Here is a 20921-nt window from a genome sequence, read left to right as displayed (position 1 = left end):
CTCCTCTGATGCTTTGGAAGAGGTTCTGTGGCATAACTGCAAAGGCAAGCAACACGCAGGGCGGTGTTGTGTATTTTTTTAACCTTTCCTGTCTCCGCTCTTAAAGCTTCTGGAGTCTGGATTTGTTTCAGCTCCCAGCACGAGCAGCAGCAAACCCTTGTACTTGTTTGCTGCTTCTTTGTGATCTAGACAGTGTTTGATGTGGACCTTGTCACTGGGCTATGTGTTCTTGAATGGGCAAGTGCCACTGGTTTCCTGAGTGTGGATTAGGAGCGTGCCTGGAAGTCATGTCTAAGGCAGAGCTGTGCAAGTTCAGGAGCAGGGATAGTGTTCTTTTTCATTCCTCATCTTCTTTTCAAATGCTGCTTTATTATTTAAATGAACAGTGTCTCCCCCAAACAGATTGAAAGTATTTCCACAGAATTACAGAGTTTTCCTGTTGCTTCCTAGGGGATGCCAGCAGCACTGTGTCTGCCATCTGCTACACCGTCCCCAAATCAGCCAAGGGCAGCAGCCTTTACATGCTGGAATCCGGCTCCGACTTCAAGTCCCGGGGGCTGTCGGATGAGAACCGCCTGGTTTTGGGGCCGGGTGTCACCGTGGTGACCTGTGATGTCACTCTGATTGATGACAGTGAGTATGAAGAGGAAGAGGAGTTTGAGGTGGTGCTGGCCGACGCCTCGGACAATGCCCGCATCGGCAGCCGGGCTTCAGCCAACGTGGTCATCGCCGGTCCCAACGACGCCTCCACGGTGTTCCTGGGGAATGCCACCTTCACCGTCAGCGAGGCTGCAGGTGAGGAGCGGGGGCTGGGCTGGGATGGTCACTGTAGAAGCTTGCACCACGAAGAGGTGTCAGAAAGAGCGATTCAGGGCACAGCAGAGCTGCAGAGGTGGGCAGGGGGTTCCCTCTCTGCCGAGGGGGAGGCTGGGGGCAGGAGCAGTGCTGAAAGGAAAGGAGTGGGCTTGTGGAATATGGCTGCTCTCTCAGTTTCTTCTCTCTCACGTGCATCTGGTGCTGCAGGACACATTGAGATCCCAGTGCTCCGGCAGGGCCCTGACCTCTCCACACCCACGTCGGTGTGGTGTGCCACTCGGACATCGGACCCGCCCTCGGCAAGCCCAGGAGTTGATTATGTCCCCAGCTCCAGGAAAATAGAGTTCAGGCCAGGCAAGACAGAAGAGGTGAGGAGCCACCTGGACTCCTGCTGAGTCTGCTTTGCCTGGTGACACTTGCTTTGTGTTTCTGTGCATATCTGCCTTTTGTTTTGAAAATCCTCTTGGGGCCACTTGAGACCTGTTAATAAGTCTGCTAGGCACTGACTGCCATCCCATCAGCCCTGCAGCCAGGAGAGATGTGGTCATGCCATCCCTTCCAGAACAAGGATGGCTGCCTGTTCTCTGAAATGTTATTCTGGATTTATGTAGAACATTCTTTACACTGATTAATGGATTCAGAAAACAAAATTACGTAATGGCTTTACACTATAGACTCCCAACTGTGAGTGCTGGGAAGGATGAAAGCTTTGTACGTCTAACAGCAGGAATTCCACTTTCCTCCCAGTTCTGCCCCCTGACAATCCTGGATGATGCTCAGTACCCAGTGATAGAAGGGCTGGAGACATTTGTGGTTTACCTCAGCTCCCCCCACGGAGCCGAGCTGGCCAAGCCATTCCAAGCCATCGTGGCCATTAATGATATCTTCCAGGATGGTGAGTTATCCCTGGCAGCTGGATCTCTTCCATTCCAGCCCCTCGGCTCCCTGTGGATCCTCAGCACTGCTTGGCTCTGTTTCTGCCCCCTGCAGTGCCCAGTATGCAGTTCACCAAGGACACCTACAGGGTCAGGGAGAAGGAGGGGACCCTGCACATCCCAATCTTCCGCACGGGGGACCTGAGCTACGAGTCCTCCGTCAGGTGCTACACCCGCAGCCAGACAGCACAGGTCACGCAGGACTTCACAGAGAGGAGGGATGCTGAGGAGTCTCGCATCACTTTCCTCAAAGGGGAGAAGGTGAGCTGGGCCTGCCTTGTGGGCGAGTGAAGAACCAGTGCTGGGAGAGGTTCACATCTCCTCCTCGGCTCTCTGTCATCAGAGGGAGCTGGCAGGATTGTCCCAGCTGCTTTGAGATGACTCAGATCCTTGTCCTGGCAGTGTGACCCGCTCTGAAGGGGTTGGGTGTTTCATGATTAAACTGGTTAAATTGTGAAATGCAAATCTGATGCGTCAGGAGGACTCAGGATTGTTGTACAGAGAGCTGTGGGTTTGTGGAAGAAGATGCTTTCGCTACTGTGTCTCATCATGTAACAGTGTGGTTTGTCTGCTACAGCAGTAGCAGCCCTAAAAACCGAAGGGTTTCCTCCAGGATGGACAGCACTCTGATGTGCAGCCCTGGGTAGGGAAGTACAGCCTGGCCTTTATGTGGCTTTATCAGTGTTTGCTACTTTCTCCCCTTCGCTTTAGGTGAAGAACTGCAGTGTTCACATCAGTGATGACTCTGCCTTCGAACCAGAAGAGCAGTTCCAGGTCTGTCTGGGCAGCCCCCTTGGAAACCATTGGAGTGGAGCTAGGATTGGGAAGATGGATGTGGCAACCATAACTGTCACCAACGACGAAGATGGTGAGTGAGGCTGCTCCACAAGGGTGTGCTCGTGGTTCCCAGGGAGGCAGCACAGTCCCACCAATGCAGTACACGTGGATGCCTTCAGTGCCACGGCCACAGCCCTGTGTGCAGGTCACTGTGTGCACCGGGCTGGGCTGAAGGGAGGGGTTGGATAAGAGTGCCTGGACCCCCCACCTCTCCTGTTTCCCATTGCCCTGCAGCTGGAGTTGCTGTGTTTCCCCTGGGAGTCATTCCTCTCCCTCCACAGCATCGCAGCCTGGAGAGATCTGTGTGGGAACAGAGGGATGCCAGGTCCCTTTTGTGTGACAGCCTGCGGGGACTGGAGCACCAGCACGTGGTGGGGGATTTGAGGGCGTGTGGGAGGCAGGGATGGGAGAATCATTTGCCATCCTCCCTAGCCTGACACCCTCGCTAGGTTTTGCCCTAAGTCACGCCCAAGCCTTTTTGGCCCCTGCTTTGAGGAGCCTCGCTCTCTGAAGGAGTGAAAGGAGCTGAGCTGAAGTAGTCAGGGGTGCAAACCCGGGGCTTTCCCCTGCAGCCCCCACCATCGAGTTCGAGGAGGCGGCGTACCAGGTGCGGGAGCCGCCGGGCCCGGAGGGAGTGGCCGTGCTGAACGTCCCGGTGGTGCGCAGGGGTGACCACAACAGGACCTCCAGGGTGCGCTGCAGCACCCGCGACGGCTCCGCACAGGCCGGCCTGGATTACTACCCCAAGAGCCGGATGCTCAAGTTCAGCCCAGGTGAAGAAGGGGCCTCCCAGGGAGGGGTAGAGGTGGGGGGGCGTGACCAGGGACATTCTGTGTGTGTGTCAGAATGCCCAGGAGGTTTGGGAAAAGCCACTTCTCACATGAAGTTGGCTGTGATTTTATTACTACGCAAAGCTGACGGGTTAAACAAAGGGCGATCAGACCAGAGAAAGAAGGACTGGCACCTGGCAGAGTAAAGTCCTCATCAGGGAATGTAGGGCTGTGAGCACCTCAGGCCACGTTGCTGGACCAAGAAGACCTCACCAAACAGCTCTGCACACCAGTTTTAGGGAGAAGAGGGATGGGAATGTGCTTTGCATCCCAGATTTTTCCTCCAGACAGCCAACACAAGACAGTCATTGTTAATCTCAGTACTGCTTTACTGCTAGTAAATCTGTCACCGGATCGATTGGATCAGTTGTCATAGCTGAAGTTTGATGTTTTTAGTAGACTCCTCTGGGTTAGTTATTAGCAGCCGTGAGTGGAAATAAAATTTATAATGCATATTTTATCATAATGTCTCCGTGGTCACAGCCTAGAGCAGCTGTGCAGGGTTTGGATGAAAACTTCAGAGCAGCCTCTGATGATGAATTGACTTCTCTCCGTTTTTCTCTGACTCGCTTCCACAGGTGTGGCCCACATCATGTTTAAGGTGGAGATCATGTCCAACGAAGACCGGGAATGGCACGAGTCCTTTTCTCTGGTGCTGGGCCCAGATGATCCTGTGGAAGCAGTTCTAGGGGACACCAGCACTGCCACAGTGACTATTTTGGATCAGGAAGCAGCAGGGAGCCTGATTCTCCCAGCACCTCCCGTGGTGAGTGGATGTGATGTAGTGCCCTTCAAGTACAGACTGGAAACCGCAGTGGGATTTTGGAAATAAAATGCAGAGCTGCAGTGACAACGTGGGAGGCAAGGACGGCTCTTCCCACCCTCTCCCTCTGCCCCAGCTGAGTGCTGCCCTCCTGCCTGCACACAGGTCGTCACCCTGGCTGACTACGACCGCGTGGAAGAAGTGACCAAGGAGGGTGCCAAGAAATCCCCCTCCCCAGGATACCCCCTGGTCTGTGTCACTCCCTGTGACCCTCACTTCCCCAAGTACTCCCTCATGAAGGAGCGCTGCGGTGAGGCCGGGATCAACCAGTCCTCCATCCAGTTCAGCTGGGAAGTGGCCGCCCCCATGGACGGGAACGGAGCCCGGTCGCCCTTCGAGACCATCACGGACAGCACCCCCTTCACCAGCGTCAACCACAGGGTATGGGCCACAGAGGTTCCAGCCTGACGTCTCCTGGGGTTTGCCACTTGGTGGGAGGCAGGGATGTTTGGGTTTAGGAAATTCAGCGCCCTTTTTCCTTAAGCCTGCTGGAAGCACCGCTGGTTTCCCCCTCCTGGTTCCCTCAGGTGCTGGACAGCATCTACTTCAGCCGGAGGTTCCACGTGCGCTGCGTGGCCAAGGCTGTGGACAAGGCTGGCCACGTGGGGACCCCCCTGAGGAGCAACGTGGTGACCATAGGGACAGACAGTGCCATCTGTCACACGCCCGTGGTGGCGGGGACAGCCCGAGGGTTCCAGGCACAGTCCTTCATTGCCACACTCAAGTACCTGGATGTGAAGCACAAGGAGCATCCCAACAGGTATGAGCCTGGAGAAGGGGGAGTGCAGCCCTTCACCGGCTCAAACTAAACCTCAGGCTCACCTGCTGGGGCTGTGCTGCTGGGGAGATCCTGGGCCTGCCAGGTTGCTCTGTTCTGCTGTCTCACGTGCTGCTTGTTCCAGGATCCACATCTCGGTGCAGATTCCCCACCAGGATGGGATGCTGCCCCTCATCTCCACGCTGCCGCTGCACAACCTGCATTTCCTTCTCTCCGAGTCCATCTACAGGCACCAGCACGTCTGCTCCAACCTGGTCACTGTCAGAGACCTCAGAGGCATCTCAGGTAACCTGCAATGCCAGCCTTTGCTTCCTGAACGTGGAAGCCTGGAAAGAAAAGTGGACAGGGTGGCTTTGTCTTCCTATGGGCTTTCTTGGCATGGTAACCAGCAATGAATCTTCCTGATCTAACAGCAGTGACCAGAATTGTCCCGTTGGAGATGGGATTCCAGGCATGGGAATGTTTCAGATTGTAGATGTTAGGTTCACATTGTGCTGGTGATTTCCTGCTTTTCAAATCTGTCTCGTGATACCCACCTGGGTAGAGAGGGATCTGCAGGGCTGGATCACGGTGTCTGGGTCACTGAGGTCTCCCATGAGGCACCTACATCCCCATTCACTGCTGAAGGAAATGTCAGAGCTGAAAAGAACAGGCAGATTGTGTCTCGTGACACTGCAGGGAATGTAATCCATGCTAGATCCAGGCAGGCAGTGGGCTGTACTTCATTCTGATACCTCCATGCTCAATCTGTTCCTCATTTCTTGAAGGTTAACTTCAACCTTGAGTCAGTAGGTCGCTAAGTCTGATTTTTAGGGTGCTTACCCCACTTCTGTAACATTTTCCCCCATGAAGACCTGGGTGCGTCCAGTTTGACCTCCAGGATAACGAAGGGAGTGAAGCAAGACCTCCATGCCTGTCCTCGGGCTGTTCAGAACCCGGAGGGATGAGCGTTCTGGTTTCTCTCCCTCAGAGGCAGGGTTCCTGGACGAGGTGACCCAGGACAGCTCCATGCTGGGCCCGGGCTATGACCGTCCCTACCAGCTGGACCCCACGGTCCGGGAGCCCAAGAGCATCCAGCTGTACCAGCACCTCAACCTCAAGAGCTGCATCTGGACCTTCGACGCCTACTACGACATGACCGAGTTAATTGATGTCTGTGGAGGCTCTGTCACTGCTGACTTCCAGGTGAGAGGGGGGCCCACCCAGAGCTCCCCCACACACCCCAGATCTCTCTCAGTGCACAGCTCTGCCTTGCACTTGTGTGGAGCTGCTCCTCTGCTCTGTACAGGTGGAGCGTGGCTTCCCCAACCCCACCCCCGTCACCTGGAAGAGAGCAGTGCTGTGTGCATTTATTTAATTTATTTTCCTGGGGGTATCACAGGTTTTATTCTCTTTGTCTTCAGAGCACCAGGAAAATACTTGTTTTATAATGTACTTTTAAAATTTCCATACTGGAAATAAAATAAGTTCTCAGCTGGGCTCTCTTATAATTTTGACCATGTTCTCAGCCAGTAGAAATGAGCTGAGGACAGAGCAGAGGCATCTCAGTCCATGCTCCACAGCAGAGCGAGGTCATGGGGTATTTTAACTCATTTCCTAACAGGCAGGCAGACCAAAGCCCAGAAACGTTCCTGTGTAAATGAGTGGCTTTCAGTACTAGAGGTGTGTCCCTGCCCTCTTGTGGCTGCATTATCTACGTGCAGCCCGCGCCATCTCCCTTAAGTTCTTGCATTAAATTCCCAGTCACATTGCTGGGACCAGCATCATCTCTTCCAATTCCTGCCAGCCTGGACTACTTCATTACGTTTCCTTTTATAGCTCCAATTGTTTGCACAAGCCCAGAGGAGCTGCTTGGCCTGAACAACTGCCCAGTGAAGCATGTGGAGCCTGGCACCAGCCAGGCTGGAACATCTCCCTGAATCCTCTGGGGCCTGCAAAGTACAGCTGCACTCTGTAGATAATAAATGGAGAGCTCTGGGAGGCCTGAGCCAGCAGAATTGCTGATTTTTAATTCACAGCCTTTCTAACTGGGGGGTTTTGAGGTGAAATTGTGCCCAGAGCTCCTTTGTCCCACAGTCCCAGTGAGCCTTAGCACTCCCCCTGAATTAAAACACAGGTTTGTCTGAGGTACCTAGAGGTGAGGAATGTCCAGAGTCACCGCTGACTTCACTTGAAGGTGCATAACCCCCTTTTTGGGGTTTTGTTGCCAGGTAAGGGACTCTGCCCAGTCCTTCCTGACAGTCCATGTCCCTCTCTACGTGTCCTACATCTATGTGACGGCTCCGAGGGGCTGGGCTTCCCTGGAGCACCATACGGAGATGGAGTTCTCCTTCTTCTACGACACCGTTCTGTGGAGGACAGGTGAGCCTGAGGCACTCCAAGGGCCACGGAAGAAGAGGCTCCTTCATGTTTTCCCCTTGGTTCCTGCACTGCCACCAGAGTCCTGAGGGAGCGGGGAACTCGGGATATTTCTTTCCTTTATGCTTGCGGGGGGCTTAGGCAGCCGGTGGGTAACGGAGGAAGCGCGTAGCTGGCTCAGTGCAGCAGGATCCCAGCTAGCCCCTGCCTTCTGGAGATCTCCCAAAGGCCGGGGTGGGGCTGGCAGAGCCCAGCTGAGGAGCCAGGGTGCCGTGCGGGCTCCCAGTGGGGCTGTCCTTGCAGGGATCCAGACGGACAGCGTGCTCTCGGCCCGGCTGCAGATCATCCGCATCTACATCCGCGACGACGGCCGGCTGGTCATCGAGTTCAAGACGCAGGCCAAGTTCAGAGGTGAGGGCAGTGGTCCTGGCAGGGCCACAACAGCCAGGGTCCCAGAGCTCTGCTCTGACGGCTCAGGCGGCAGAACAAGGCCCCGTCCCCGCCTGGAGCCCCTCTGCGCTGAGCTCCGCACTCTGCCTCCTGCCCCCTCCCGTCCTCCCCCAGGGCTGTTCGTCATGGAGCACCACAGCCTGCCAGATGTCAGGTCCTCCTTGATGACTCCGGAGCACCTGGGAGGGATTGAATTTGACCTGCAGCTGCTGTGGAGTGCTCAGACTTTTGACTCCCCCTACCAGCTCTGGAGAGCAACCAGCTCCTACAACAGGTGAGGGCTGGGGGTCCCGTCCCCTTGAGCAGCTTCCCGCAGCACCGCGTTCCGCCGGGCCCCCTCCAGCAGCCACGGCAACAGTCTGGAACGCTCAGGAGCTTGGTCAGGGCTGGAGCAGTGTTCTACTGAGAGAAAAACCAGCTCGGCCTCTCGTAAAGGAATTTTTCCAGCCGTGAAGCCTGTGGATAGACCGATCCCAGAGGGGACAGCGCGTTTCACAAGGTCGCGTTTGTCCCTCAGGGACCGCCGGATGACGTTGCTGGGGCAAGGGAGAGGTGCTGCCCTGGGTGAAGAGCTGAGAGCTCTGCTTGGTGGCTGCAGGCTGTCCTGTCTGTTCCCAGGAAGGATTACTCTGGAGAATACACCGTCCTCCTGATCCCCTGCACGGTGCAGCCCACACAGCCGTGGGCAGAGCCTGGAGACAAGCCCCTGCCCTGCACGGCTCACGCTCCCGAGCGGTAAGGAGGGAGAGCATCCCCAGGGCCGCGGGGCAGGCTCAGCACCCCTGGGGTGCACACGTGTCCAAACCTCATCTGTCCCCGCTTCCCTTCCTTGTCCCAATTCCAGGTTTTTGATCCCGATTGCCTTCCAGCAGACGAACCGCCCGGTTCCGGTGGTTTACTCCCTGAACACAGAGTTTCAGCTCTGTAACAACGACAAGGTTTTTCTCATGGACCCCACCAAATCTGAGATGTCTCTGGCAGAAATGGATTACAAAGGGGCTTTCTCCAAGGGTAGGATTTACCTCTCCTCTCTTCTGCTTGTGCCCAGTGTTTCTGCCTTCACAGCTTCCGTTTCCTGGAGAGGAAAGGGCAAAACCCAGATGTGGCTTTGCCTCTTCCACAGCAATAAATGACATTTTGAGCATCTTGCAGCCCTGTAAAACGACGACGTGCTCTGCCACCCCGCTTTGTCACTCGCACACACGGAGCCCTTCCCAAACCACCCAAACCCTTCTGCGCGCGGACTCCCCCGAGCCCGGCACGTTTGGCTCTAGCGGCGCTTCCCCGGCTGGGGGAATTTCACCTGCCCCTCTTTGTCCCGACCTCCCCAGGGCAAACCCTGTACGGGCGCGTGCTCTGGCACCCGGAACAAAACCTCAAGGGCGCCTACAAGCTGCAGCTGGAGAAGGTTTACCTGTGCACAGGCAGGGATGGCTACGTGCCCTTCTTCGACCCCACGGGCACCGTCTACAACGAGGGGCCTCAGTACGGCTGCATCCAACCCAACAAGCACCTGAAGCACCGATTCCTCCTCCTGGTGAGTGCTCTGCCCCTGCTTCCCGCTCGGGATCTTCTCAGGCAACTAGCAGAGGGTGACTGCAGAGGGATGAGGCAAGAAGCGTGGTGGGTGCTTTGTGCTGCACAAGATCAGTTTCTCCCCCGGACCTTTGTCCTCGAGCGTTCCTTAATCCACGCCCACGTGTCGGCGTGGAGATGGGGCATTGGGATTAGATCCCTGACTCGGGTGTTTGGTAGTGCCCTGGCTTCCAGCCTGCCTTGCGAGAGCAGGCAGCATCCCTCAGGACACTTGTGTGACTTGCAGGACCGAAGGCAGCCAGAAGTGACGGATAAGTATTTCCACGATGTGCCTTTTGACGCCCACTTTGCTTCCGAGCTGCCCGAGCTGCACTCGGTGAGCAGCATGCCCGGAGTCGATGGATTTACTCTCAGGGTGGATGCTCTCTACAAGGTACGATCCCAGTGCTTCTGGTAGCCCAGCAAAGCTTTCCCTGTCCAGGACCTCCCAAACACTCGGTGAATTGTAGGCTCTGGGCCTTCAGAATTCAACCTGGACACGGGAAATGGAGATTAGGATATTATTGAGGTAATCTGTTAAAAACTAAAATGAAAGAAACATCTTGAAAATAAAATTTAAGATTTTTTTTTTCCCTGAAGCACTCGGGGAAAAGCTCTTTAAAAACATATTGTTCATGTTCCTGAATGAATTATTGCCCCTGGCACAGGCTGGACACCTCACTGGGTGGGTGCAGGGGCTGCAGGGGCTTAGAAAAACCCACTGAGCTTTGTCAGACACAGGACACAAAACACACCAGCTCTCGACAGAATCCCCCGACGTAAAAGCCGTCGCTCACGTTCCCTCTGTCGCTGCCTTGCCTTTGTAAAGGTGGAAGCTGGACACCAGTGGTACCTCCAGGTGATCTACGTGATCGGCCCGGAGGGCAGGGCCGGGCCCCGTGTCCAGCGCTCCCTGGCTCGCCGCTGGCAGCGCGGCCGCAGGGACCTGCCCGAGGGCGCCGGGAGAACGGCGCTGGATCCCTCCCTCGTCTACGACAACGAGGGCGACCAGCTGAAGAACGGCACCAACATGAAGTCGCTGCTCTTGGAGAGGGAGGAAGCTGCCGCCGCGTCCTCCTTGTCCCAAACGGGCGCTTCCCTGGGCAGCGCCTTCGCCGCCCTCACGCTGCTGCTGCTGCTGCTGTCCGGAATTTGCCTCCTCGCCAGGGGGTGCCGGAAGGTGCGGAGGAAGCGGGAGGCTGCCAGGGCCGCTCCCGAGGAGCAGCCCTTGAACACCAAGGTGGAGCCGCCGCGGGGCGCCCCGAGGGCCGCGGGCGGCCGGTGCTGCACCGTCAGGAACGTCCATGCACCGAGGGACCCCGGCGGGGTCCGCCACGGCCGGGGCAGGAAAGGGAAGCAGGTGAACTTGGAAGTCAAAGTCCACAGCAATTTGCACGACGGCACGGAAGTTTAATGGAGCGCGCGCATCGCGAGAAGCTTTTTACAAACTGTAAAATAAAGAGAACCCAAAACTCAAAAGCCGCGCGGGTATTTATTTTTTTGAGTCTGGTGAGGAGCGGCGGCTTTCACCTCCCGCCGCTCCTGTCTTCGCCCATTCCCGCGGGGCAGCGCTGCCCTCTCTCGGTGCTGCCCCAGCTCTCCCCCGGGGCCGGGCCGTGTAGGGAAACCCGTCCTGAGCCCGGGCGTGTGGGAGCTCCGAGCCAGCCCGCGAGCGGCCGAGCTCCTCTGGGTCCTCGGGAAAAGGGAAAAGCGGCACTAAAAACTGAACCCGCTATGGCCGGGGTGTCCCTGCCTGTGCCGCCCCTGCGGTCTGCCTCATTCCCCGGGGCGCTACGGGCGGGAGCCCCACGGAACTGCGGGGAACGGGGAAGGGAAGAGAAGGAAGGAGACGGGAACGGGGGAGGAGGGAGGGGAGGGGAGGGGGCTGCGGGAACGGGAGCGCTCCGGGTCCGCCAGGGGGCGCCCTGCGGGTCCCGGGCCCTCAGGGGGGGAACCGGGAACGGGGAACCGGGAACGGGGGAACCGGGAACGGGGAACGCCCTCCCGCGGCGATCCGGAACCGGTCCCGATCCCGGTCCCCGCTTCGATCCTCCAGCCGGGGGAGAGGCGGCACCGCCCGGGAGCCCCGGCGGACCCCGGCGGGAGCCGAGCCCCCCATCCCAGCTCCGGCTGTGAGCTCCAGCACCCGCTCTCGGTCAGCCCCGTCCCGGCACCGCAGCAGGAGGGGGCACCGAGTCCAGGCTGGGCTTTGCCCGGTCCCGGCCCGGTCTCAGCCCCGATCCGCCCTCGGTCCGCCAGCCCCGAGAGCCGCAGCCCGCCCGCCGGGGCAGAGGCAGCGCCGAGCGAGGGCCCCGAGCCACGGCCCCGGGACAGCGGAACCCCCGGGGGGCGGGGGGCCGAGAACGGGCGGGGACACGGGGGGAGAGCGGCACAGGTGTGCGGGGCGGGGCCGGGCTGCGGGGCCGAGCGCTGCCGGGGTCCGCCGGGGGTCCCGGGCGGTGCCGCCGCTCTCCCGGAGGGTGAATCGAGACGGGACCGGGACCGGGACCGGGATCGATACCGGGATCGATACCGGGATCGATAGCGGGATGGGACCCCGCAGGGCGCCCCCTGGCGGACACGGAGCGCGGAGCGAGCGCGGCGCCCCCGCGTGGCCGCGGGACAGCGGGGCCGAGGGGGCGGGGCCACTGAGCGGGTGGGTGGGGTCACAGTGCGCGGGGCGGGGCCACGGGCCGCGTGCGCAGAGCGGGACAACAGAGCGCGTGCGCGGCGCGGAGCCGGCACAGGTGTGAGCGGGGCGGGGCCGCAGGTGCGCGGGGCTCCAGGGCGGCTGCGCGGGGCGGGGCCGAGGGCATTTAAACCCCGGAAGCCGCCGCCGCCGCCGCCGACATTTTCTCCCCCGCGCTCGGAGGTGTGGGCTGCGGCCGCTCCGGGCTCCCTCGGCGGGGGCCAGGTGAGGCTTTTCCCTCTGCTTCTCTCTCCTTCTGTCCTTCTCTCTCCTACCTGCTTCTGTCCTTGTCTCTCCTTATACCTGCTTCTGTCCTCTTTGCTTCTTTCTCTTGCTTTTCTCCCGTTCCTCCCTTTTCCCTCTGCCGCCCTGTACCATCTCCCCGCAAATCCCCGTCTCCTTCTCTCCCCTCACCTCCCCTCCCTGCCCCGCTCCCCACCCCAACCATCTCCGTCTCTCTTTCCTGCCCCCTTATTCCCCCCTACCCAACCCGACCCCTTATTCCCCCCTACCCAACCCGACCCCCCCCCCCGTTACCCCTCCAGCCTCCCCCTTTCTCCCCCTCCTCCTTTCACCCTCCCTGCCCATCCCGACCCTGCCTCTCCTTATCCTCCCCTCCTGTTCCCCTATGCCCCCTCTATCCTCTCTGTCTCCCTCACGCCCCCTTATTGCCCCTGTCTCTCCCTTCTCTTGCTTCTCTCTCATCCACTTGATCTCTCTCTCCCATGTCTTGCCTCTCTCCCCCTCCTGATCTCTCCCTTAACCCTCCTGTCTGTCCCTTCTCATCCCTGCTATCCTTTCCCTCTGTCCCTTCTCCCTCTGTCTTTCCCCCCGCAGCCGCGGGGTTCGGGGTGCCGGATAATAAAGCCCAGAGGGCCGGAGCCGGCGCCCCTCCCTGGAGTCCCCCAAAAGGGGCCGGAGCCGCAGAGAGCGGCTCCCCCCAGCAGATTCCAACACTGCCCTACACTGCCGGGGTTCCGGCTTTCCCTACATCACACTGGGGGGGGCTGGGGGTCGGGGTGGGCCCCCTCCTCAGGAGGGGGTGCTGGGGTGGGTGGGGGGGGTTTGGGATGGACCCCCTCGATAGGAGGGGGTCCAGGGGGGAGGGGGGATAGGTAGGGGGGGTCCCCCTCATTAGGAGGGGGACCGGGGGGGTGGGGGGGTGGGAGGGGTCCCCTCCGGAGGAGGGGCCCCTGGGGAGGGGCGGGGGGCGGGCCCCCTCCGGAGGGGGGGGTCCGGGGTGGGAGGGGCTGGGGGGGTTCTCCCCCCCTGGCTCTTCCCACCCGGGACCCTCCCCTCCGGAAGGGATCCGCCCCCCGGGCCCTCCCCAGGACCCCCTCCTCCGGACGGGACCCCGGAGGGGAGGGAGGGGCGGGTGGGGGTTAGGAAGGGGGGAGAGTGCTGGTGCTTGTCATAAATGTGGAATTACGGTGCAGAGTGACGTGACCCCCTCTGCTTCCCCCCCCCACCCACCCCTCCCTCCCCCCACCCCCGGGGTCCCGTCCGGAGGAGGGGGTCCTGGGGAGGGCCCGGGGGGCGGATCCCTTCCGGAGGGGAGGGTCCCGGGGGGGAAGAGCCAGGGGGGAGAACTCCCCCAGCCCCTCCCACCCCGGACCCCCCCCCCTCCGGAGGGGGCCCGCCCCACGCCCCTCCCCAGGGGCCCCTCCTCCGGAGGGGACCCCTCCCACCCCCCCCCCCGGTCCCCCTCCTAATGAGGGGGACCCCCCCTACCTATCCCCCCTCCCCCCTGGACCCCCTCCTATCGAGGGGGTCCATCCCAAACCCCCCCACCCACCCCAGCACCCCCTCCTGAGGAGGGGGCCCACCCCGACCCCCAGCCCCCCCCAGTGTGATGTAGGGAAAGCCGGAACCCCGGCAGTGTAGGGCAGTGTTGGAATCTGCTGGGGGGAGCCGCTCTCTGCGGCTCCGGCCCTTTTTGGGGGACTCCAGGGAGGGGCGCCGGCTCCGGCCCTCTGGGCTTTATTATCCGGCACCCCGAACCCCGCGGCTGCGGGGGGAAAGACAGAGGGAGAAGGGACAGAGGGAAAGGATAGCAGGGATGAGAAGGGACAGACAGGAGGGTTAAGGGAGACATCAGGAGGCGAAGAGAGGCAAGACATGGGAGAGAGAGATCAAGTGGATTAGACGAGAGGCAAGAGAAGGGAGAGACAGGGGCAATAAGGGGGCGTGAGGGAGACAGAGAGGATAGAGGGGGCATAGGGGAGCAGGAGGGGAGGATAAGGAGAGGCAGGGTCGGGATGGGCAGGGAGGGTGAAAGGAGGAGGGGGAGAAAGGGGGAGGCTGGAGGGGTAACGGGGGGGGGGTCGGGTTGGGGGGGGGGTCGGGTTGGGTAGGGGGGAATAAGGGGGCAGGAAAGAGGGACGGAGATGGTTGGGGTGGGGAGCGGGGCAGGGAGGGGAGGCGCTTTGGGAGGGAGAGGGGGAAGAGCGTAGAGGGAGAAGGGAGGAAGGGGAGAAAGCGGAAGGAAAGAGAAGCAAAGAGACGGAGAGAGAAACAGAGGAAAGAAGAGAGGAGAGAAGCAAAGAGGAAAGAGAAGCAGAAGCAGAGAGAAGCAGAGAGGGAAAATGGACAGAAGGAGAGAGAAGCAGAGGGAAAAGCCTCACCTGGCCCCCGCCGAGGGAGCCCGGAGCGGCCGCAGCCCACACCTCCGAGCGCGGGGGAGAAAATGTCGGCGGCGGCGGCGGCGGCTTCCGGGGTTTAAATGCCCTCGGCCCCGCCCCGCGCAGCCGCCCTGGAGCCCCGCGCACCTGCGGCCCCGCCCCGCTCACACCTGTGCCGGCTCCGCGCCGCGCACGCGCTCTGTTGTCCCGCTCTGCGCACGCGCCCCGTGGCCCCGCCCCCTCGGCCCCGCTGTCCCGCGGCCACGCGGGGGCGCCGCGCTCGCTCCGCGCTCCGTGTCCGCCAGGGGGCGCCCTGCGGGGTCCCATCCCGCTATCGATCCCGGTATCGATCCCGATCCCGGTCCCGGTCCCGGTCCCGTCTCGATTCACCCTCCGGGAGAGCGGCGGCACCGCCCGGGACCCCCGGCGGACCCCGGCAGCGCTCGGCCCCGCAGCCCGGCCCCGCCCCGCACACCTGTGCCGCTCTCCCCCCGTGTCCCCGCCCGTTCTCGGCCCCCCGCCCCCCGGGGGTTCCGCTGTCCCGGGGCCGTGGCTCGGGGCCCTCGCTCGGCGCTGCCTCTGCCCCGGCGGGCGGGCTGCGGCTCTCGGGGCTGGCGGACCGAGGGCGGATCGGGGCTGAGACCGGGCCGGGACCGGGCAAAGCCCAGCCTGGACTCGGTGCCCCCTCCTGCTGCGGTGCCGGGACGGGGCTGACCGAGAGCGGGTGCTGGAGCTCACAGCCGGAGCTGGGATGGGGGGCTCGGCTCCCGCCGGGGCTCCCGGGCGATGCCGCCTCTCCCCCGGCCGGAGGATCGAAGCGGGGATCGGGATCGGGACCGGTTCCGGATCGCCGCGGGAGGGCGTTCCCCGTTCCCGGTTCCTCCGTTCCCGGTTCCCCGTTCCCGGTTCCCGATTCCCCGAGTCCCCGTTCCCCCGCTGAGGGTCTCGCCCCCCCCGTGCTCGGCGCTGCCTCTCCTGCTCCGGGCTCTGCCGGCGCCGGGCCGGGACCTCCCCGAGGCCCGGGAGAATTGGGAGAACGGCGGCAGCGGCGTTTTCCCGGTGCCGCCGATGTTCTGGGAGCCTGAGCGGCTCCCTCTCCGTCCCTCCCTGTCCCCGTGCTCGGGCCGCAGGAAGGTGCGGCTCACCTGAGAGCTGCCAGCTGGGACCTGATGCTCTCCTTCCTCTCCCTCCGTTTCCCTGCCGCTCACACTCGCCCGTGGCAGAACTTCCGGTTTTACAACTCCCGTTAAAATATTTCATCTTTATTTCCATTCGGGGAAGGTCCTGCCCGGGATGGAAATGGGTAAAAAAGAGCAAACTCAAAAATTCCCAAACCGGACGCTGCCACGTGGGACAAAGCAGGGAAAGCCTGGGGCTGTCTAGGGTTTGTTTTCTTTCCCGGCGCTCCTGCAGGGGGTGCCTTGGAAGCTCTGCTGATGGCCAGGGACACCCGCGTCTCCTCCGGCGGACCCGGGGCTGCGGGATGCTGGCAGGATTGTGATTGTGTCTTTGGGGCCCCGAGCCCCTCGCAGCATTGAGTGGCTCGACCCTGGGGACTTTTACAGGAGAGCAGCAACTGCCCGTGAAACTTTGATGACCACTGAGAAATGAGAGAGGCCTATGATAAAAAACCTTTTTTAAAGAACAAGATCAACAATGTCTCTACAGCAGCTGAGCAGCTTCAATTTCCCTTCTCTCCATGTGACACAGCATCTAATTCCCTCTTCTGGTGAGATCTTGGCAAAAGGAAGAGTCGCGTGCCCTCCCTGTAAATATTTGGTACGTGAGGTACTGCCAGGAACCCCACTTTCAATAAATATCTGCAGCTCTCACTCCTGCACACGAGTACTTTACAGCGACGTGCCGGCTGGGCTGGGACCAGGGGGGATACATTAATTATTAAATTAATTATTAAATTAATTATTGCAGTCGGGTGCGCCGTGGGCGGGGAGGGTTGGAGCTGATCCACGCTGGAAATGTAAATATCTCTCACACCTTGAAATCCACGCTTCCCGTTGGGAAGAAATCCTCTCTTTGGAGTGTTGCAGGTGCCTGTTGGGTCTCTGGGACACGGGGAGCAGCTGGGAACCTGAACCTCCTCGGCCTGGGACCAGGACAGCACTCGCAGTCCCCACAGTGTCTGCGCACAGCATCCCTCCCATCTTTGATCCCAAAACACCCCCACAGTCATAGATGTCCTCACCTGGGCACAGGCGTGGCCAGGAGCTCACCTGGGCCACTGCCTGCTCCTGCTTTAAAATGGAGTTGTTATTAACACTTAAACCTCTCAAATATTGCAATTTCTCAGAGAACTCTGCCAGCTCTGAGCCACTCCATGTGCCTGGAGTGGTCTGGCGAGTGGCAGGACAACATCCCACTTATGTTTGGAAAACTCTAAGATAATAAAATGTCATTTCACTTCTTTCTCTGATCCATAAGCAAAGTGTGTAGAACAACACAGACCATTCCTGGAAGGGCTGATTCAGTTGGGGGAAAGAAAAAAACACCTAAACAAATAAAACCACCCCACATTTCAAGGTAAAGACATGTTGTTTCCTTAACAGGAGCACACAAGACCAATTTAAACCAGAAAGGAAATTACAAACAAACAAAAAAGAGCCAAAAGAAATGCTCTCCATTGATACACCCTCTGGCTGATAATTCCAAAGAAAATTCCCTATGGATCAGAAGTAATTGCTAGCAACCTTTCCTCTGTAAGAATTACTGGCGGGGGTTTCTCAGAGACTCTGTCCTCAGAGGGAAACACAACCTGATGTGACACAGCTCTGGCACCACACTCCCTCCGGTTTCCTGTGTCCTCGGGATCCACAAGTCAGCACAATCCCTTGGACCGTAGATCCCTGACCCCAAGGATAAAGGGAGCTTTAGCCAGATCCCAGGAAGCAGTAGAGCTGTGCTTGCATTTCCTAGTGAGTTGATCCCAAGAGACGGGAGAAGGGAATGTGTCCCTCTGACTCACCCCACAGCACGTGCAGGACCAGGTGTGCACCCGGCCCTGACACAGCTGCTGGCAGATGGAATTCTCCCTGACACCTCTCCTTCCCTGCCCGGAAAACTCCCCTTCCAGATCCTGCTCCCCCACCTCTTACCTCCTTGGAAACAGGAGCCGCGCCCCCTGGATCCCTCAGCTGGACGCTCCTGGCTCTGGGCAGGGTGGTGGCCGTCCCCAGGGCAGGTGACACCGGCAGTGGGTCACTCCAACGCCGAGCAGCCTCAGGCCCGGGCTCTTCTCCCTGCAGGGAAACACCAGCCAAGCAGGGACGCTTCTCCTCTCTGCAGAAACAAACGGGGACAAAGAAACCTTCAGGGCCGGGACCCCGCGGCAGCTCAACCTGCCGACCTTCCCGCTGCCACAGGGTCCTGTGGCCAGCTGTGACCCAAACCCACGCCCGGCACGGCGTGAGGGGAGCTAAACTGAAAATTAGGGCAGGGACTGGACAGGAGGAAGGGAAGGATTTGTGGGGGGGGTGGGAAGGATTTCTCCCTGAATGAAACCTGAATTTTTGTGTGGTTATGGAATCAGTTTTGTGCAGCTCTTCCTGACCTCTTCAGGGTAAGGGTTGAAATTCCTGACTGAAGTAATACGGTTAGAAGGTAGGAACAGTTTCAGTTACATCACACCTTTGAGGAAACCAGACTATTTTAAAGTGCATGCGTATTATTTTGGGTATTTTGTAGAATCGTCTAATACTTGATGAGCTAAACCAGGGATACGTGAAGTGCTGAACCTCCCTGAAGGGGAATGCGGGACTGAGAAGCACGAATGGAAGTTAAGGGAATCCATGACCCCCTCTGTTAACTCCTCCAATCTCTGCAACCGAAAAATTAACTCCCAGAACTTTCCTTTGATCCTGGTTCCCATCTCATCTTTCCTCTGATTTGAGACTTAAGGAGCGGGGAACCTCCTGATCTACCCCGACTGGTAACAACACAAGTCAAGTGACTTGTTTGGACTGTCCCCCCAGCTGCCACGAACACTCCGGATTTAATGTTTTATCTCGACATTACGAATTTCTATTCGCCTGCTATCTCCTGTCTGCTCAATAAAGCATTTGTTTTGTGAACAGATCTGATCTGCCACCCCTAGAACTCGTGGGCCAGAGCGATTTCTTAAATTTTAAGTGTTGACAAAACTCGGAGGCAAAGGCAGGGCTTGCCTGAAGCTGTCCCTCATCCCGTGAGCACCAGGAGCCCGAGGATGCTCTGGGGATCGCAACTCTCAGCCTCAGGCAGCCCTGCATGGGAAAGCCAAGTGGGTTTTTCTCTTCCCGGGGAGGAAAAGACACAGCAGGAAGGGCTGTCCCGGCTGACCCGTCCCTCACGGGCATCCCTGAACAGGGTAATCCGTTCCTGTGATTGTAAAACGCTGCAGGCCCTGTGCTCCTGGGATTTAAAAGCTCCGTTTGTGTCAGCAAAAAGTGAGGGAGAGCAGGAAAAATACCCAACTGCACCGTTTGTCCTCCTCCATGGGTCACAAGTGGGGCAAGATCCCCAATTTCAGGCTGATCTTGGGAGCTTCAAAGGAAATAACTCTCGAGGCGGCACTGGACGCTCCAAATCCGTGACACTCCTGCCCCAGAACCACGGCCCAGCGGGTTTCCGTGGGAACCTGAAATACCTGTGTAGCTCAGAAGCTGCACAGCTCCTTGTGCTTCAGGGCTCCAGATTTTCTGTACGGACCCACTGCAGCTGAACCCAAACCTCCAAGCAATAATTAACAGTAACCCGGGAGTGCCAGTGCATCACCTGTGTATCTCACAAGTACAGATGCACATTCACCCACTAAAGCTGCAGGCACTTGACTGAAATAAAGGCATTTATAATACATTATTTTATGCTATTCTCTGAGAGATTGACGTTTTCCTGGCATCGTTTCAACCCGCTTGAACCCAGGTTCTGCCCCCTGTTGTGCCCTCGGTCCCAAAGAACAGCTTGGATATGATCAGTGGTGCAGCTCCAGTCATTGAAGTTACTGCTGCAAACAGGCAGAAATCAACGGTTGGGAAAATTAAGGCAGAAAAAAACCTGCGTGCTTCCCAGTCCCTGTTCAACACACTCCAGTTCTCTACTGGGAGCCGAAGTCCTGTTCTTATCATAGCAACTTAATGATGTCATGCAGTTACATTTTATAGAAAAGCTTTGCAAGGCAATTGTCTCTCCCAGCATCCGCAGCAGCCCTCAGCACTCCAGCAGCCCCGCGGGAAATGCCACCTGAGGCTTAAAAGACACAAAATGAGAAAAATGCGCTAATTCAACACTAAAAATGTCAGCGAACAACCGGTTTAGAAAATATACCCGTCATCATCTGCACGGGGAGAGTCTCTGGGACGCCAAGGCAAACTCAGAGATGAACAGATTCCCATCCTTGCCCGGGCTTTACCTGGGCTCACCGAGTGCCTGCCCCCCAGCACACCACACACTGAGACATCACTCCGATTTCCACGCATCAGAAATAGATCCATTAAACTGTATTTTTTACCTCGCCGAAGCAGGAAGCAGCAGCTGCGCCGAAGCAGAAAATTCAGCGTTCCCACCTCGGGCCCCGGCTCTTATATAGCCTTAGCCGGCTCGTGATTGGCGGGCGGCGTGAGGCGATCGCGGCGCTGATTGGACAGAGGGAGGCGAGCCCCGCTCCCGCCCCGCCCCCAGGCGCGTGCGGAGGGCTCGGGGAGGGGAGCGCGAGGCCCCACACAGGGGTCGTGTGAGGGACGGGAGAGCTCCCTATTCCAAATCCCAGCAAAACCCCGCTTTCCTGCCTCTTATCTCACAGCCAGTGCTTCCTGAACCGGATATGGACCGAGACAAGGTGTTGGCCCGTGGGAGAAATTAATGTTTTGAGATAAAAATGCAGTAATAAGTAGCGGAGGGACAGGGAAAGCTTTGGGAGCGGATTTGGGGCAGTGCAGAATATGAACATTTCGAGGGAAACTGAGGCAGTCGGCAGTGAGCAGTAGGGAAAAACAGTGTGGGAGTCACTCCCATTTACCTGGAGGAGGAGTGCCCAGGGGAATGGCCTGACCTGGGATTTGGCTCCTGTAGGCTTTACAGAATAAGCCATACTGCTCTGTGATCCTCTTCTCATTCCCCATCAACTGCAGGAGTTTCCAGTGTCACTCTTGTACCTGCTGAGGTTTGTCGGATCCAATGGGCTCTCAAGTGTTTCCTCTCTCCTGTTCATACAGAAATGT

The 20921-nt window shown here is 58.9% G+C and overlaps 2 protein-coding genes across 2 annotated transcripts in view; one reads left to right on the top strand and one right to left on the bottom strand.

The window, feature by feature from the left end:
- FRAS1 (Fraser extracellular matrix complex subunit 1) overlaps nt 1-10816 on the top strand; it is a 76355-nt gene extending 65539 nt beyond the window's left edge. The window contains exons 54-72 of the mRNA XM_062493678.1: nt 451-795; nt 1024-1184; nt 1564-1711; nt 1807-2012; nt 2463-2619; nt 3161-3361; nt 3997-4184; nt 4347-4622; nt 4769-5001; nt 5144-5304; nt 5990-6204; nt 7230-7380; nt 7681-7788; nt 7942-8101; nt 8446-8562; nt 8672-8838; nt 9159-9364; nt 9650-9796; nt 10232-10816. Coding sequence (XP_062349662.1) covers nt 451-795; nt 1024-1184; nt 1564-1711; nt 1807-2012; nt 2463-2619; nt 3161-3361; nt 3997-4184; nt 4347-4622; nt 4769-5001; nt 5144-5304; nt 5990-6204; nt 7230-7380; nt 7681-7788; nt 7942-8101; nt 8446-8562; nt 8672-8838; nt 9159-9364; nt 9650-9796; nt 10232-10816 — 3932 coding nt within the window. The remainder of the gene's footprint in view (nt 1-450; nt 796-1023; nt 1185-1563; nt 1712-1806; nt 2013-2462; nt 2620-3160; nt 3362-3996; nt 4185-4346; nt 4623-4768; nt 5002-5143; nt 5305-5989; nt 6205-7229; nt 7381-7680; nt 7789-7941; nt 8102-8445; nt 8563-8671; nt 8839-9158; nt 9365-9649; nt 9797-10231) is intronic.
- A 4167-nt stretch (nt 10817-14983) lies between these two features.
- On the bottom strand, nt 14984-20035 carry LOC134044452 (uncharacterized). Its single transcript, XM_062493677.1, has 4 exons — nt 20029-20035; nt 19857-19950; nt 17823-18006; nt 14984-16312 (listed from the first exon to the last, which is right to left on the bottom strand). Exons 1-4 carry the CDS (start codon nt 20033-20035, stop codon nt 15959-15961), a joined length of 639 nt encoding a protein of 212 aa, XP_062349661.1. The 3' UTR covers nt 14984-15958.
- Nucleotides 20036-20921: the final 886 nt, after the last annotated feature.

Source organism: Cinclus cinclus, chromosome 5 (assembly GCF_963662255.1).
Source record: "Cinclus cinclus chromosome 5, bCinCin1.1, whole genome shotgun sequence".
Taxonomy (NCBI): Eukaryota; Metazoa; Chordata; class Aves; order Passeriformes; family Cinclidae; genus Cinclus; species Cinclus cinclus.
The sequence above is the reverse complement of the archived record's forward strand: the minus strand, read 5'-3'. Positions and strand labels throughout refer to the sequence as shown.

Bases quoted from the DNA above. Each gene is read 5' to 3' on its own strand.
- LOC134044452 (XM_062493677.1), bottom strand. The intron at 18,007-19,856 runs GTAACTGCATGA...TTGTTTCTGCAG, and splicing joins GCAAAGCTTTTCTATAAAAT to AGAGGAGAAGCGTCCCTGCT. The intron at 16,313-17,822 runs GTAAGAGGTGGG...CTCATTTCTCAG, and splicing joins CGGCTCCTGTTTCCAAGGAG to TGGTCATCAAAGTTTCACGG.